The sequence below is a fragment of the Mustela erminea genome, chromosome 16 (genome assembly GCF_009829155.1).
Source record: "Mustela erminea isolate mMusErm1 chromosome 16, mMusErm1.Pri, whole genome shotgun sequence".
In the NCBI taxonomy this organism is placed as follows: domain Eukaryota; kingdom Metazoa; phylum Chordata; class Mammalia; order Carnivora; family Mustelidae; genus Mustela; species Mustela erminea.
In genome coordinates this window covers 52,494,556-52,513,925 of record NC_045629.1, presented here as the reverse complement: position 1 = coordinate 52,513,925, position 19,370 = coordinate 52,494,556, and the positions used below count along the sequence as shown (strand labels likewise).

Genomic DNA, 19,370 nt, shown 5'->3' with positions numbered 1-19,370 from the left:
GCAAAAACTTCTTCCTAAAAACATCGCCAAAGTCAAGGGAAGCAAGGGCAAAAATGAACGATTAGGACTTCATCAAAATCAAAAGCTTTTGCACAGCAAAGGAAACAGTCAACAAAACCAAAAGACAACAGACGGAATGGTAGAAGATATTTGCAAATGACATATCAGATAAAGGGCTAGTATCCAAAATCTATAAAGAACTTATCAAACTCAACACCCAAAAAACAAATAATCCAATCAAGAAATGGACAGATGACATGAACAGACATTACTGCAAAGAAGACATCCAGATGGCCAACAGACACATGAAAAAGTTCTCCATATCACTCAGCATCAGGGAAATACAAATCAAAACCACAATGAGATACCACCTCCCACCAGTCAGAATGGCTAAAATTAACAATTCAGGAAACCACAGATGCTGGTGAGGATGCAGAGAAAGGGGAACCCTCCTACACTGTTGGTGGGAATGCAAGTTGGTGCAACCACTCCAGAAAACAGCATGGAGGTTCCTCAAAAAGTTGAAAATAGAGCTACCCTACAACCCAAATACTGGGTATTTGCCCTAAAGATACAAATGTAGTGATCCAAAGGGGCACATGCACCTGGATGTTTAGCAGCAATATCCACAATAGCCAAACTATGGAAGGAACCTAGATGTCCATCAACAGATAAATGAATAAAGAAGATGCAGTATATATATACAATGGAATACTACGCAGCCATCCAAAGAAATGAAATCTTGCCATTTGTGATGACATGGATGGAACTAGGTACAATATTATGCTGAGTGAAATAAGTCAATCAGAGGAAGAAAATTATCATATGATCTCCCTGATATGAAGAAGTTGAAAGGCAAAGTTTGGGGTTTGGGGGGTAGGGAAGGAAAAAAATGAAAGAAGATGGGATAGGGAGGAAGACAAACCATAAGGGACTCTCAATCTCAGAAAACAAACTGAGGGTTGCCAGGGGGAGGGGGATAGGGAGAGGGTGGTTGGGTTATCGACACTGGGGAGGGTATGTGCTATGGTGAGTGCTGTGAAGTGTGTAAACCTGGTGATTCACAGACCTGTACCCTGGGGCTAATAATACATTATAGGTTAATAAAAAATAAAAAATTTTAAAAAGAATATAAAAATGGAAAGACTGAAAAGTAGAAAATATTTCTAAATCTTTAAATTATTTCCAAATTTACTCATATTTAGTATTGTAAATTGCAGTATATATCTGAAAATACTCTGGAGTAAAAACTCTCCAGTTGTTCTTAAACTCAAGTGTCATAACTTATCCATGCTGCCCAGCTGATGGTTTTTACTGTGCTCCTGAAATGTTTGTTCACTTGTTAAAATCCATGTCACAAATCTTCAGAGCAGCAGCTAATATTTTACAATCGATCAAATAGTCTCAGATATATATTCCAAATATGTGACTTAATGAAAACAACATAAAGATTTATGCTCCATTTAATGTACTTAGCTAAACTCATGGGATTTCAAAAGAAGATAAAAAACAAGAGGCAACTTGGGTTAATGCTTAGTTATCTTTTGGTTAACTTATATAGCTTAGCAATCGAAGAACATGAAAGAGGAACCTTTGATAAAACTCAGTGGCTTTTTAAAATCCATAAAAGGCAGCTGGTTTTTCTAGGAAGGCCCATATTAACATTGGAATGTACAACTTTTAAACAAAAGCTCTTGCTGAGCTTCATTTGTAATTGACAGACAAGACACACTTTTTTTTAAGCTAATGCCACTCAGTGATGTTTGCAAAATGAACCTAGAATAGGGCACCCTCTTTTCTTTATTTATTATATAAATGAGTCTTCAGGCTCTTTCCCCACATTTATTTAAGAACTTTAGTGGTTAAGAAAGAGTAGGCATGAATTTTGGGGCTCATTGTTGATAGGTGCAAACTTGATAGGACCGAAGGCATGACTAAATATTTGATGGACATCAGGGAGTGTCCATTTTGTCTCAATTTAAGTCAAATATCAAAGTTTTAACTATATGTCATCTTATTGCTCAAACCTAAAGTTTCCTTTAAGAGTATGATCTTGAAATACACACTGCCAGAAACTCTGGAGCTCCATGAATCTCTCTTGGAAACTACCATGAAGGGGAGAACTGGACCACACAGGAGGATAAAATGGCAGAACTAGAGCTGTGATAGAGTGTGGCAGATAAAGAGTCGGGAGAACACCCATATGGTGGTTTGGTTTTGAAAGCACTGCCCAAGTTTCATGGAATTCAAATGACTGAGACAAGATAGGACTCAGTCATCGGCCATCATAGCACTAGGGATACTTATCACTAGGTACAGTCTCATCTATACCCCACATAATAAGATCAATCCTATTCTTATCCAGGGAAATCAAAAGAAGCAGGGGACCATAACTGAACATTAAGTTAGATTTGCTAATTTGTCCTTCTGCAGCAGTTATTTGACATGACTTGATATATTTCCTAACTCCCTTTGTCTACTGTATTCTCTAGGACCCTTACAATTGACTTTCTCTAGGGGTGCCTGGGTGGCTCAGTTGGTTGAGTGTCTGACTCTTGGTTTCAACTCAGGTCATGATCTCAGAGTCCTGAGTTTGGTCCAGCATGGGGCTCTGCACTCAGGGAGGAGTCTGTTTGAGATTCTCTCTCCCTCTCCCTCTGCCCCTCTCCACTATGCTCTCTCCCTCTTTCTCTCCTAATTAAATAAATAAATCCAGAAAACCCCCCAAAACTGACTTTCTTTAGAAGTTCACCCAAGGTGCTTCCCATGAAATTAGATCTAAATTCAAGGTCTCTGTTAGAGATGCCTGATGTGGGAAAGGCAACCTGTGGCCAGTGAGCCCCTATGAATGGCCTCTTAGGGACTTCTCTAATGCTGAACTCCACCCATCTCACTTGCAGCGCTTTACCAGGCACCTAGGCATTGCTTATGTTAGCTATAGTTATTGCTGACTGTTAAGAGCCCCTGGATTTCCTACTGATCTTCCCAAGCTCCTCACCTGACATGACATGGTTGGCTTTGTCCTTTCTATAGGCTCTAACGTTCATTGTCTGGGCCATCTAAGGCTTATTAATCTTATTAGTCTATCCGGATGAGTTTTAGGCCCTCTGGCAAATACACAAATGATTAAGGCAGGAACAGGTGAGGTTATTACATGTACATGCCAGAAAGAAAAGTGATATAGGGACTTCTGTGTAGATGGGACTAATCAGTGTTTGGTGGGTATGAATTTCCTAATCACACAATCAACCAAGTGATATCTATAAAAAATGTTTTAACATTATTTTTCTAGAGCTTGAGCTGCCCTTCTGTCTGAGACAGAAAACTTAATCCACTCACTTTCAAAGAGGATTATTAAATTCAGTATCTTGGGGCACCTGGGTGGCTTAGCCGTTAAGCGCCTGCCTTCAGCTCAGGTCATGATCCCAGGGTCTTGGGATTGAGCCCCGCATTGGGCTTCCTGCTCCACAGGAAACCTGCTTCTCTCTCTCCCACTCCCCCTGCTTGTGCTCCCTCTCTCACTATGTCTCTCTGTCAAATAAATAAATAAAATATGTTTTTAAAAATTCAGTATCTTTTCAGTCATTTTAGATTTAAAATTCATCCGCATTCAGTATCCCTCAGCCTTGCTGTTTTCCCTGGAATTAGTGAAATGTTTTGTTGACTTATGTGAACAAAGACCTTGGTCTAGTTCTCAAGCCTTGATCTACTTTGGCGCTGTGCAGACCTCATTCTCCAACTGGATTCTTAGATCTCACTTCTTCCACAAAGCCCATTCTAAATCCACATTTCGACTTCTGCTCTGAGACCCCTCTGCATACCCACTAGTGTGCTTGCCTTTGCTCAATCTCAAATTCTCTATTTCTATCTCTCAGCTAATTTCTAAACCCTTTCTTATAAGCACTGGATGCTGATGCTTACTCCCATGCCCTCCTGAGACCACTTTCTGTTGTTCCTACATTACACCCCAATATATGTCTGTGGAGCAACACCCTAGAGCTTCAGATGGGAGCAATGAGACCTCTCTTCCCTCTCTTCACTGACTTTTATGAATCCATCTGGGATCATAGAAATTGGCAAAATATATATTCCTGCTCTTTTTCTTTTTCTTATTCCTTTTATTCCCTAGGTAATGGAGGCTGGCTGATCTGAAGTTTTTGAGAGAGGGGGGGAAGGACTGAAAGCCAATTAGGACCACATTTTTTCACATTTTTCTTGTCTTACATCTGAATCAAATAAAGAATTTAGCATCTTTATTCTCTAGTACTTTTACTGATCATCTATAGTGTAATTAATGTCCTCTAATCTAGCCACCTGAACCATGGATGTTCAAGAGCAAAAGAGATTTTTAAAACTTGTGTATTTTGTCACAGATTCTTTGGGAATTAAAAGGCAGCACTTTCTACATATAAGTCACAGTCCTAAGTTCAGGATTATCCTGTTGAAGTGATTGTGGTAAGCTACCTAGGAGAAATGGGATATTCAGTCTGGATCTAGAAGGAAAAGGTTCTGTTGTTAATGGATGGGGAGACTGGATGGGGGTTGGGGGGGTTAAGGCTCATTAAATGTAAGTCTTGTTCTACCATGTTCATGTATATGTGTGTATGTGTGTGTTGCCAACAGATTTTTTTTTCTAATTTCATATATTTCCAATGACATTAGTAGACACTTAAAGAAAATTTAAAAAAATAAATTAGAGCCACTGAAACATTTCTCAAACCTTATTCTTCGATTTGCAGCATGCTGAGAAAATGTCACTCTTACGTCTGAACACTTTTCTTCTCTTAGAAAGAAGATTGTACAAAATCATGCATTCTAACTTTTCCCTCAGCTTCTTTGATCTTTTTCTTGTGAGTCTGCTTCATTGTTTCGTTTCCTACCCCTTTTTTCTAACTGCATATCTCTCCTTAGATTCATTCCTTGGCCATTTGCTTTCTTCTCCAAGAGATTTTCTAGAATATCCAGGTTTTATCAGCCCATACAAATGATTTTTATTTCTGGTTCTCCTTCCTTCCCCAGTCTCCAGCCTCCTCATAAATTGCCATTCAATGTGTTTAGGTAGATTATTAGGTGTTGATTAAGTACCTACCATCTGCTACCTCTGTGCTAGAACCCTGAGATTCAAAGATGAAAGGCAAAACCTCTCCTCGTGGTTACAGTAGAGCCCAAACAAAATATTTCCCATCCCAAACTCTTTTCTCTGACATTTTTATTTCATAATATAACACCATCATTTTCTGAGTCAAAAAACCATGGTGGTCTTTACTGACCTCTTTATTTTTCCTTTTTATTCCCTACGTTGTCATGTCATCAATATCTCAGTATCTGATCTTACCTTTAAAATTCCCATGACTACCATGCTGGGATAAGCCTGATAACCAAATGATTATCTAACTAGTCTCCCAATTTGGCTCCTGTATCTTATTGCACAAGTATGTCCTGCATGATATTGTCAAATTAATCTTCCTGAGTTACCATGAAAGACATTTAGCTTGTGCTTTCATATCCAGTCTACTGCATAGCAAATATCTGTCATATTCATATCTGTCCCTCATATTTTGTTTTTATTTATTTATTTATTTATTTATTTATTTTTTGTTGTTGTTGATTACAGCATTTACTGATGATGGAATTCTACTGGAAAACACAACAAAAGAATAATCTTTTGAATAGTTTACTAAGGGAAACATTCCTTTGAAACACGATATGCAAAAGAATGTCAAATACGTCAGGATGGAAGCTCTTGGATTTATATATAGACACCTCACCAGTGCTTTTCACAAGTTCCACTCCACAGCACAGCAAGTTTTTCATGTGTGTAATACCTGTATCTCGGCATGATGAACCGTATTTTTTAGCCAAGCTTCTTGGCAATAGATTTGCTCACATTGAGATATAGAAAAGTTACTTTTGATCAATGGGTGAACACTTGTCCTTGCCTACAAAGAAAGGTGATAAACAGTTTAACTTCTGAATATAGAATGGTTTGTTCAATTCTATGTTTTTCTGATAAGGTTTCTTTTTGGTCCTTGGTGCCTTATTGTCTTCTCTCTGATTTTCGGGAAAAGACAGAGGTATAGGCGAAACTGGTATTGGAGACCTTGGTGGCAGACATCTTGTTGAGACCATTTTAACCAACGATTGAGTTGTTTGGGAACTAGTGGGCTTGGCTGAGAGTTCTTGGCATGGATTTATAATGGAGCTTTTGAGATTCCTAATGTCATCACAAGTTGGAATCAACTGTTTGGTGGTGGATGAACTTTTTAGAGGTGGTGGTCTAGAAGTCCATTTGCATGTGTTGCCAGCATTGCTCCAATTCCATTTTGAAGCATTTTGTTCAAGTTTGCAAGACCCAGAACTGCTTTTTCTTTTTTCGCGACTTTTATCTACACAAGTTGTCTGAAGACTCAGAGAGTCTGAAAGTTTTGGCTGTCTCATTTTGGGGACAGCTTTGGAGGAAAAGGGTCGTTCAGTAGTTGCTGGAGCACAGACAGTAGTTTGTAGTCTGGGCCTTTCTTTTTGTATAGTTGTGTGTTGTAATCTTTCCATTTCCAGTAAACGGGTTATCAAACGTTCAACAGAGCTTTCTGGAGGTTCCACCGATGCTTTCCAATTTTCAGATTTTGAGAGGGTTAATTTGTGCAAGTCCAGACTATTGAAAGGAGAAGGGAGAAAATCAGGATATGGAAATACTTCAGTTGGTTCCTCTGTGAAAGATTCCTCAACGTTTTCTATTGTTTCTGGCTTTAAGTTCAGATCCATCTTTTTAAAATAGCTGAGCAAACTATCATTTGCTTTTTCACTTTCTGATAAATCACTTTCATCTGTTAAGTTTTCTTCCATACTGCTGTTTCCGTATTTCAAACTCCAATTTGGGGCAGATAAAGTTTCACCATTATTGTTTTCCACAGCTGAACATAAATTAATATAAGGCTCATTTCTGTCCTTAAAAAAGTCTCCATCAGCATAGGGCCAGCAGAGGCCCGATGGCACCTGTAGGCCAGGGTAAGAACCAACTTGCTTATCTACTGAAGCAGTAGTCAGTGAGTGGTTCAGTGTGAAGAGCCTCATGGGGTTATTGGTTACGTTAAAGCCAGTTTCCACTGCAGACTTCTTGAAATCCCTGTTCTCCATGGTACTTCCTTCGTTAAAAGGATAACTCCACAACTGAAATATCCCTTGTTTACTATTCTGTGTTCTTTTGTGAGCATGTTCTGACAAATTTAGGTCTAGCACCAGTTGCTCTATTGGTATTTCCAAATGGCTCACCTGCTGCACTGTCCTTTCCAGGTGGGAGATTTTTATTTTCAGGAGCAGGTACTTCTGAATCCAAATTCCAATGAGACAAGTTCTCATGGGAGATGTTGGTTGCACGCGGGTTGGTACCACTGTTCTCACCATTTCTTCTCCCCATTTTGCTCCTCTGTTTCCTTAAAATCCCCACCGCGCCGCAGGCCCACGTGTCGTCCTCGGCGTCGTCTCCGAGGGCGCTGCCGGCCCGAGGCCCGGGCACCTCCGCGTGCGGGGCGAACGGCTTGACGGGCGCCCCCTCGGACTCGGCCTTCCTGCGGCGGGAGGACAGGGAGGGCAGCGGGCGGCGGCCGGCCGGGAGCACGGCCCCCTCGGCGCTGGACGGCCCGCGGGCCGCCGGGACCCGGGCCGGGGCCCAGTGAGGCCAGCCTCGGCCGGGGCGGCGGCTCCGCGTGCCTCCCCCGCGGCCGGGTCGCCCGGCAACTACCATGGAGCGCGGGCGCCCCCGACGGCTGGGCGTTCCACCGGGGCCCTGTCCCTCATATTTTGAATAGACTTTCTATATTTAGAGAAGTTTGAAATACGTTCTGCTTTCCTAACATAAGAGTCAGACCTAAAATTCCAGCCTTCCTTGAAGCTAGGAAACAGGCATGTGACCTGAGCTCCATCAATCTGATATATCCCCCTAACAGTTTGATTTGGAAATGAGCAAGTTCTCTATGAAGTTGCAATTCTTTGTTGGTGCTAGTAGGGATTGAGGCATGCAATTTTTGGTGATGGCAACAATAGTGATATTGCTTTCCCAGTGACTGCAAAGTGAAGTTCTTGTGCAGAAGTGACATGAGGAGTAGGCAAATACAGTGGCTTTTAGACCAAGTAAGCCCACAAAAGAGGCAGGAGTTTCCTCATCAGGCCAGCCAGATCTGTGACATTGTTCTATCCTTTGAAGCTCAACTTCAATTCTGATCCTAGTCCTCACCTTAACCCTGTGAACAACCCAAGAAATGCTTTCTGGACATAATCAGCCAGAAGCAGCCTCTGTTGTTGGAAATGAAGAACTTTAATGATACTATTGTTTGCATAAGTAAGATCCCAAGGCTCTCCTCTATCTACCCTACCATTTTCCAATTTTCTTCCTTCTCTCCTTCCCTCTCTCTTTCCTGCTGCTTACCCTTCCTTCCTTCCTTCAATCCTTCCTTTCTATTTCCTTCCTTCCTTCCTTATTCTTACCTTCCTTTCTTTCCTTTCCTATTATTTATTCAGTGCCTGTTATATGGCAACCTCTATTCTGGTAATACAAATAGAAGATTTAGCAAAAGAGACCATATCCCTGTCTTCATGGAGATTAGTTTCTTACTCTTCTATCACCTTTCAATTTCAACCAAACTTATTTACCCTTCACATCCTTTATTCACCACATGAAGCCCTACTCCTGGATTGGATGATACTCTACCTAGAATAATCTCCCTATCCCTCTGACCTATGTTTACCATATTTGATTACAACCTACTAAGTTCCTTTTTCTATAAACAGCTTTCACAAGAGCTTTGTTTGAATTATTTTCCTGATGTCTAACCTTTTACTTAATTTGAATCTAATTCACTACTTGGATTATATTTTATATTATTGATTATTATTTAATGTATAGAGCTATCTTCCTACTAAGTTCTAGGTTACCTGAAGGCAAAGAATATCTACTATACCTTTACGAGTCCCAGCATTTGTCCCAGGGTCCCACACATACCACATGTATAAAACAGAATGGGTAGGCACCTGGGTGGCTCAGTTGGTTAAGCCTCTGCCTTCGGGTTGGGTTATGATCCCAGGGTCCTGGGATCAAGCCCTGCATCAGGCTCCCTGCTCAGCAGGGAGACTGTTTTCCCTCTCCCATTCCCTCTACTTGTATGCGCTCTCTCGATCTCTCTCTCTGTCAAATAAATAAATAAAATCTTTAAAAAAAAAATGGCAAGGACCTCTTTACTTGCTACTGCTGCCATCCATTATGACATGCTTCTAGGAAGTAAACCCTGTGAAAACTCTGAGGTTCTCAATTCACTATCAGATAAATTTCAAGTTCCTCAGCTGGACACTTCAAACCCTCCACAGTCCAGTCCCAATCTCCCTTTCTCCGGAGAATGCTTACGAACCTGAATGTCTTAAGAATATTTGAAATTGTATGCTATTTTTCTTTCCAACCATAAGTCAATCATTTTGAGAATTTTTTTTTTAAAACAAGTAACTCTCAGTATAGACTTCTGGTCAACCTCATTGTTGTGTCTGTGACCATCTATATACTTAGTTTCATGATTTTTCTTTATATTATTTTATAATCATAAAAGTCCTCAAAATAGGAACACTGCTCATTTTTCTGATTTATGTATCATAAATGAGTGTAAAGTAATGGAACTTCCTGAGAAAAGAATGATAAAATTGCAACTTTGATTATTTAAGCAACAATTTTTGTATAAGAATGACTTTGAATTAAGGTTAGAGTTAGAGGATCTCTTCCACTATTTGCCACTATTTAGTGTGTGTACACCTACATAAAAAACTACTATGAATTTAGTGGCTTAACATAATACATACTTATTATTTTGCAGTTTCTCTGGGTCAGGACCTGGGCAGGGCTTAGTTGATTACTTTGCTCAGGATCCCACTGAAATAAAAGTGTTGACTGGGTACTCTTATCTAAAGAGTTTACTGAGGAAGTTCAATTCAGGTTGTTGGCAAAATCCACTCCCTTGTCGCAGTATGACTACAGAACTCATCTTCTTCCTGGCTGTCTGCTACAGGCTGTTCTGAGGTCATAAGAACTGCCTGCATTCCCTGCCACATGGTCCTCTCAGGGAGCAGCTTACAACATGGCTATTTACTTCCTTAATGCCATATGGGCAATCTCTCTCACTCCAGTCTACAATATAGAGCTTTATATAATGTAACTCAATCAAGGTAGTAACATCCCATCTCCTTTGTCCCATTCAACTGGTCAGAAGTAATCACAAGTTCACCTGTACTCAAGAAAAGGGAATTACATATGGGTATAAGTGGAGGAGAACCTTGTATCTGCCACAGTGGACCTTTGGCCGATTTTTTTAAACTGTGAATATACTTTGGAAAATAAGACACTATAGTAAGCAAAGTAACTTTCAAAAAACTACTGCATTGTTTAGAAAGGAATATATACTATTAATTCAACTGGTTTGCTGTGGCTCAGGATGATGAATGCCCTCTCATGTTTAATTAATTTAATTCCTTTTCTAGGCTGACAATATTTTTACTGCCAATTTTCAATTAAATTATTTCTCTCAGGCCATCTTGACCTCTAAGTGCTCAGTTCTGAAAAGTCATCTGGAACCTTCATCTAAGTGATGGTATCTACCAAATTCAGAAAAAATTCTTTACAGTATGTCTGTAAATACAGGCAAAATATACTATATTTCCTAATATACTGACCCAGCCAGAATTACTAGTTCAAAAATACAAAGTTTGTCACCCTATTCTTGGATCATTTCCCTAAAAAGGAGAAAATAAACCTTAGGAAGGCTGTGTTTCATGGCATCAAACACTGGACTCAAATAGAGTTCAATCAATCCTGTTGGCATAGCTTGAAGAGTAGCTGAGATTGAAACACCATTTCTGACAGTGATGATACTTAAATTCTGCCATTCAATAAAATCCTGAGCAAAGAGATAAATGAAGGGTTAAATTTAAATGCCTGATGTGCATCCCCCTAGATCATTCCCTTTACTGTGGGGAAGAGAATATACTGGGCTGTTTACTTTTATAAATATTTCATATGTAATTAAATATCTTACCTTAGAAACTATTTACAGAGTCTGGTTCACAGCATCCTATTTCATAGAAAGTACTGTATTCCAACTATATAACCTTAGGTTGACTATAAGGAAAACACTGTTCAGTTATATCTTTTTCCTATCCAGCTATTGAGAGGATTAATTATAGATGGCATATATTTTCCTGACCACATACTTTGACTTGTAACAGATAAAACAAATTAATATTTAACCTTTATCTCTATCATTTTTTAAATATTTAATTTATTTATTTACTTGAGAGAGAGAGAGAACAAGCATGGGGGGAGGGGGATAAAGCAGAGGGAGAGGGAGAAGTAGACTCTCCACTGAGCAGGGAGCCTGAGGCAGGGTTGAATCCCAGAACCCTGAGATCATGACTTGAGCCAAAGGCAGATCCTTAACTGACTGAGCCACCCAGATACCCCAGATCTGTCATGTTTTAAATGTACTCACCCTGAAGATTTTCATTATAACAGAGATCTACATAGTTATTGAACAATTTGCTTCTTCTTGAAAGGAAATAAAAAATTCCCATGAAAACTTGGTTCAAGGACCTCAGCTGAGCAATACACCTTCAGACCTTAAATTTCCTCTATTGCCAATGAAAATTGAATGCGCCAAGTTTAATGCTTTAGTTGTAAAAATTTTATTGGATATTTCTGGATAATTATATAGCTCAAGCCATCTCTGACATTTTCTTCTATTTTTCTTTGGGGTGACACATTTTCATCATTTATTAATTTACTGATGATGATGATGATGATGATACCTAATCTTTATTGAGCACCTATAATTTGCCAACCACATAAGTCAAGTACTTAACATCCATTACCTCATTAGGTTTCACAATACCTTATAATGATCCCCATTTAAAGATGAGAAAACAGGTTTAGACGTTAATAGCATGCACAAACATCAAACAGGTGGCAGATTTAAGACTCAGACACAGTTCATTCTATTGTCAAATTAATTTGGCTTCTATACCTTAATGCAACTCCATGTCTTTTCAGTAGTTGCATTTTGTGAATCAACAATATGTTGTTCACAGAAAAATATACAAATCTCCAACCTATGTAAGCTGCAAACATTTTGACACTCTGTGCATAGTTATTACAATATTCTTTTTTCATACATTTGATAAAATTGCCACAAATATGGCACTGTATTTGACAATGTACCAGATTAAAGTAATTTTAGCTTCAAAATATCTGTGTTAGATATGATCTTGTTCTCATAGCTTAGCAGAATGTTCATATCTCTCATTTGATATGATGCTTTCCTTACAGGTGTTAATATATGTTATGATCATTTTGTAGAGTCTCCCTAGAAAACTTAGTGGCTAAATATAATTATATGCATGTTATCAATACAGAAAATGTATACAAAGAAACACATATTTTGTAATAAACTAAAAAATGAATACTGACTGTCACAATATCAACAATATTCTTAATATCTTCTTAAGATTATAATCTTCACAAATGGGTAAATGAAACAGGGTAGCAAGATAGAAATGGAAGTTGTCGTAGTTTTCTAGGGATGCCATAACAAAATATCAGAAACCGAGTAGTTTAAGCAAAACAAATTTATTTTCTCAAAATTCTGGAAGGTAGAAGTCCATAATTAAAGTGCAAGCAAGTTGGATTTCTTTTGAGGTCTCTCTCCTTAGATTGCAGATGCCCACCTTCTTCCTGTGTCGTTGTATAGTCTTCCTTCTGTGTGTATCTAACCTCTCTTCTTACAACACCAGTTATGTTGGATTAGGGATCACCGGAATAACCTCATTTTAACTCAATTATCTCTTTAAAGGTCCTATCTCTAAATAAAGTCACATTCTAAGGCACTAGGGCATTAGAACTTCAACATATATATTTTGGGAGAGACACAATTCAACTTATACCAGAGGGATATTCTGATATCTTCCTAGTGAATAATAAAAACACTACTTTGAGACAAGGACAGGAGAGGAGTCAAAATGGCGGAGAAGTAGCAGGCTGAGACTACATGAGGCAGCAGATCAGCTAGATAGCTTATGTAAAGATTGCAAACACCTACAAATCCAATGGGAGATCGAAGAGAAGAAGAACAGCAATTCTAGAAATAGAAAATCAACCACTTTCTGAAAGGTAGGACTGGCGGAGAAGTGAATTCAAAGTGAGGGGAAGATAGACCGTAGGGGAGGGGCTGGCTCCCGGCAAGTGGCGGAGCAACGGAGCACTAAATCAGGACTTTTAAAAGTCTGTTCCACTGAGGGACATCACTCCAGAGGCTCAACCGGGGTGAAGCCCACGCGGGATCAGCATGGCCTCAAGTCCCGCAGGGTCACAGAAGGATCGGGGGTGTCTGAGTGTCGCAGAGCTTGCAGGTATTAGAACGGGGAGGCCAGCTACAGAGACAGAGCCGACAGTAAGATCACAGCTTGGGGTTACCTTGAACCGATCGCAGGCTCGGTGAGCTCGGAGCGTGCCTGGAGGCCAGGGAGATGAGAGTAATTGGAAACTATTCTCTGAGGAGTGGGGCCCCGAGCTCTCAGCTCCTCCAGGCCGGAGACTGGGAGGCCGCCATTTGTATTCCCATCCTCCAGAACTCTGCGGAAAGCATTCAGGGAACAAAAGCTCCCGAAAGCGAACACGAGCTGATTACTCAGCCCAGCCCCTGGTAAGGGTGGTGTAATTCCGCCTGGGGGCAAAGACACTTGAGAATCACTACAACAGACCCCTCCCCCAGAAGATCAACAAGAAATCCAGCCAGGACCAAGTTCACTTACCAAGGAGTGCAGGTTCAATACCAAGGAGAGCAGTGGAATTCTAGAGGAGGAGAAAGCAAAGCATGGAACTCATGGCTTTCTCCCCATGATTATTTAGTCTTGCAGTTAATTTAATTTTTTTTCTTCATCTGCTAAAATTTTATTTAACTTTTCCCCTTTTCTTTTTTAACGTTTTTTAACTAGTTTATCTTATATATATATTTTTTTATATTTTTTCTTTATTTGTTTTCTTTTTTTAATTTTTCCTTTTTTTTTTCCTGAACCTCTTTTTACCCCCTTTCTCCCCGCCATGATTAGGGATCGCTTCTGATTTGGTTAAAGTGTATTTTCCTGGGGTCTTTGCCACCCTTTTAGTATTTTACTTGCTCCTTCATATACTCTTATCTGGACAAAATGACAAATGACAATACTCTTATCTGGAAAAATTCACCACTTAAAAAAAAAAAACAAAAAACAAGAGGCAGTACCGAAGGCTAGGGACCTAATCAATACAGACATTGGTAATATGTCAGATCTAGAGTTCAGAATGACGATTCTCAAGGTTCTAGCTGGGCGCAAAAAAGGCATGGAAGATATTAGTGAAATCCTCTTGGGAGATATAAAAGCCCTTTCTGGAGAAATAAAAGAACTAAGATCTAACCAAGTTGAAATCAAGAAAGCTATTAATGAGGTGCAATAAAAAATGGAGGCTCTCACTGCTAGGACAAATGAGGCAGAAGAAAGAATTAGGAATATAGAAGACCAAATGGCAGAGAATAAAGAAGCTGAGCAAAAGAGGGACAAGCAGCTACTGGACCATGAGGGGAGAATTTGAGAGATAAGTGACACTGTAAGACGAAACAACATTAGAATAACTGGAATTCCAGAAAAAGAAGAAAGAGAGAGGGGAGCAGAAGGTATATTGGAGAGAATTATTGTAGAGAATTTCCCTAATATGGTAAAGGGAAAGCATCAAAATCCAGGGTGCAGAGAGCACCCCTCAAAATCAACAGGAATAGGTCCACACCCTGTCACCTAATAATAAAATTTACAAGTCTCAGTGACAAAGAGAAAATCCTGAAAGCAGCCCAGGAAAAGAAGTCTGTAACATACAATGGTAAAAATATTAGATTGGCAGCAGACTTATCCACAGAGACCTGGCAGGCCAGAAAAAGCTGGCATGATATATTCAGAGCACTAACCCAGAAAAACATGCAGCCAAGAATACGATATCCAGCTAGGCTATCATTGAAAATAGGAGAGATAAAAAGCTTTCAGGACAAACAAAAACTGAAAGAATTTGCAAACACCAAACCAGCTCTACAGGAAATATTGAAAGGGGTCCTCTAAGTAAAGAGAGAGCCTAAAAGTAGTAGATCAGAAAGGAACAGAGACAATATACAGTAACAGTCACCTTACAGGCAATACAATGGCACTAAATTCATATCTCTCAATAGTTACCCTGAATGTTAATGGGCTAAATGCCCCAATCAAAAGACACAGGGTATCAGAATGTATAAGAAAACAAAAACCAAAAAACCATCTATATGTTGACTACAAGAAACTCATTTTAGGCCCGAAGACACCTCCAGATTTAAAAAGTGAGAGCGTGGAAAACAATTTACCATGCTAATGGACATCAGAATAAAGCAGGGGTGGCAATCTTTATATCAGATCAAATAGACTTTAAGCCAAAGACTATATAATAAGAGATGAGGAAGGACACTATATCATACTCAAAGGGTTGGTCCAACAAGAAGATCTAACAATTTTAAATATCTATGCCCCTAACATGGGAGCAGCCAACTATATAAACCAATTAATAACAAAATCAAAGAAACACATTGACAATAATACAATAATAGTAGGAGACTTTAACACTCCCCTCACTGAACTGGACAGATCATCCAAGCAAAAGATCAACAAGGAAATAAAAGCCTTAAATGACACACTGGACCAGATGGACATCACAGATATATTCAGAACATTTTATCCCAAAGCAAGCAACTGAATACACATTCTTCTCCAGTGCACATGGAACATTCTCCAGAATAGATCACATCCTGGGTCCTAAATCAGGTCTCAACCAGTATCAAAAGATTGGGATCATTCCCTGCATATTTTCAGACCACAATGCTCTGAAGCTAGAACTCAATCACAAGAGGAAATTTAGAAAGAACCCAAATACATGGAGACTAAACAGCATCCTTTTAAAAAATGAATGGGTCAACCAGGAAATTAAAGAACAATTGAAAAAATTCATGGAAACAAATGATAATGAAAACACAGCAGTTCAAAATCTGTGGGACACAGCAAAGGCAGTCCTGGGAAGAAAATATTTAGCAGTACAGGCCTTTCTCAAGAAACAAGAAAGATCTCAAATACACAACCTAACCCTACCCTTAAAGGAACTGGAGAAAGAATAAGAAAGAAAGACTAAACTCAGCAGGAGAAGAAAATCCATAAAGATCAGAGCAGAAAACAATGAAATAGAAACCAAAAAAACAATAGAGCAAATCAATGAAACTAGGAGCTGGTTCTTTGAAAGAATTAATAAGATTGATAAACCCCTCGTGAGGCTTATCAAAAAAAAAAGAGAAAGGACCCAAATAAATAAAATCATGAAGGAAAGAGGAGAGATCACAACTAATACAAAAGAAATACAAACAATTATAAGAACATACTATGAGCGACTCTACGCAAACAAATTTGACAATCTCGAAGAAATGGATGCATTCCTAGAGACATATAAACTACCAAAACTGAACCAGGAAGAAATAGAAAACCTGAACAGACCCATAACCAGTAAGGAGATTGAAACAGTCATCAAAAACCTCCAAACGAACAAAAGTCCAGGGCCAGACGGCTTCCCAGGAAAATTCTACCAAACATTTAAAGAAGAACTAATTCCTATTCTCCTGAAACTGTTCCAAAAGATAGAAATGGAAGAAAAACTTCCAAACTCATTTTATGAGGCCACCATCACCTTGATCCCAAAACCAAACAAGGATCCCATCAAAAAAGAGAACTACAGACCAATATCCTTGATGAACACAGATGCGAAAATTCTCACCAAAATACTAGCCAATAGGATCCAACAGTACATTAAAAGGATTATTCACCATGATCAAGTGGGATTTATTCCAGGGCTGCAAGGTTGGTTCAACATCCACAAATCAATCAATGTGATACAACATATTAATAAAAAAAAGAACAAGAGCCATATGATACTCTCAATAGATGCTGAAAAAGCATTTGACAAAGTACAGCATCCCTTCCTGATCAAAACTCTTCAAAGTGTAGGGATAGAGGGCACATACCTCAATATTATCAAAGCCATCTATGAAAAACCCACCGCAAATATCATTCTCAATGGAGAAAAACTGAAAGCTTTTCCGCTAAGGTCAGGAACACCGCAGGGATGTCCATTATCACCACTGCTATTCAACATAGTACTAGAAGTCCTAGCCTCAGCAATCAGACAACAAAAGGAAATTAAAGACATCCAAATTGGCAAAGAAGAAGTCAAACTATCACTCTTTGCAGATGATATGATACTATATGTGGAAAACCCAAAAGACTCCACTCCAAAACTGCTAGAACTTGTACAGGAATTCAGTGAAGTATCAGCATACAAAATCAATGCACAGAAATCAGTTGCATTTCTCTATACCAACAACAAGACAGAAGAAAGAGAAATTAAGGAGTCAATCCCATTTACGATTGCACCCAAAACTATAAGATACCTAGGAATAAACCTAACCAAAGAGGCAAAGAATATATACTCAGAAAACTATAAAGTACTCATGAAAGAGATTAAGGAAGACACAAAGGAATGGAAAAATGTTCCATGCTCCTGGATTGGAAGAACAAATACTGTGAAAATGTCTATGCTAACTAAAGCAATCTACACATTTAATGCAATTCCTATCAAAATACTATCCTTTTTTTTTTCAAAGAAATGGAACAAATAATTCTAAAATTTATATGGAACCAGAAAAGACCTCGAATAGCCCAAGAAGAAAGCCAAAGTTGGTGGCATCACAATTCCAGACTTCAAGCTCTATTACAAAGCTGTCATCATCAAGACAGCATGGTACTGGCACAAAAACAGACACGTAGATCAATGGAAGAGAATAGAGAGCCCAGAAATAGACCCTCAACTCTATGGTCAACTAACCTTTGACAAAGCAGGAAAGAATGTCCAATGGAAAAAAGATGTCTCTTCAATAAATGGTGTTGGGAAATTTGGACAGCCACATGTGGAAAAATGAAATTGGACCATTTCCTTACACTACACACGAAAATAGACTCAAAATGGATGAAGTACCTCAATACGAGAAAGAAATCCATCAAAATCCTTGAGGAGAACACAGGCAGCAACCTCTTCGACCTCAGCCACAGCAACATCTTCCTAGGAACATCGCCAAAGTCAAGGGAAGCAAGAGCAAAAATGAACTATTGGGATTTCATCAAGATCAAAAGCTTTTGCACAGCAAAGAAAACAAAACCAAAAGACAACTGACAGAATGGGAGAAGATATTTGCAAACGACATATCAGATAAAGGGCTAGTATCTGAAATCTATAAAGAACTTAGCAAACTCAACACCCAAAGAACAAATAATCCAATCAAGAAATGGACAGAAGACATGAACAGACATTTCTGCAAAGAAGACATCCAGATGGCCAACAGACACATGAAAAAGTGCTCCACATCACTCGGCATCAGGGATATACAAATCAAAACCACAATGAGCTATCACCTCCCACCAGTCAGAATGGCTAAAATTAACAAGTCAGGAAATGACAGATGCTGGCGAGGATGCAGAGAAAGGGGAACCCTCCTACACTGTTGGTGGGAATGCAAGCTGGTACAACCTCTCTGGAAAACAGCATGGAGGTTCCTCAAAAAAGTTGAAAATAGAGCTACCCTATAACCCAGGAATTGCACTACTGGGTATTTACACTAAAGATACAATGTAGTGATCCAAAGGGGCACAGGCCCTGTTTATAGCAGCAATGTCTACAATAGCCAAACTATGGAAAGAACCTAGATGTCCATCAACAGATGAATGGATCAAGAAGATGTGGTATATATACACACAATGGAATACTATGCAGCCATCAAAATAAATGAAATCTTGCCATTTGCAATGACATGGATGAAACTAGAGGGTATCATGCTTAGCGAAATAAATCAATCAGAGAAAGACAACTATCATATGATCTCCCTGATATGAGAAAGTGGAGATGCAACATGGGGGGTTAAGGTGGTAGGAGAAGAATAAATGAAACAAGATGGGATTTGGGGGGAGACAAACCATAAATAACTCTTAATCTCACAAAACAAACTGAGGGTTGCTGGGGGGAGGGGGGTTGAGAGAAGGGGGTGGGGTTATGGACATTGGGGAGGGTATGTGCTATGGTGAGAACTGTGAAATGTGTAAACTTGGCGGTTCACAGACCTGTACCCCTGAGGATAAAAATATATGTTTATAAAAGTAATTAAAAAATCAAGGACAAAATAAAAAAAACCCACTACTTTGGTTAGTGCCAA

General features: G+C 39.1%; 1 protein-coding gene across 1 annotated transcript; it reads right to left on the bottom strand.

Annotated features, from left to right (window-relative positions):
• Window positions 1-5,825: 5,825 nt before the first annotated feature.
• Window positions 5,826-7,624, bottom strand: LOC116575324 (protein FAM217A-like). The gene is given in 2 exon segments (XM_032316639.1): window positions 5,826-7,267; window positions 7,269-7,624. Coding segments are annotated over 2 exon segments (1,509 nt in total). The 5' UTR covers window positions 7,415-7,624; the 3' UTR covers window positions 5,826-5,904.
• Window positions 7,625-19,370: the final 11,746 nt, after the last annotated feature.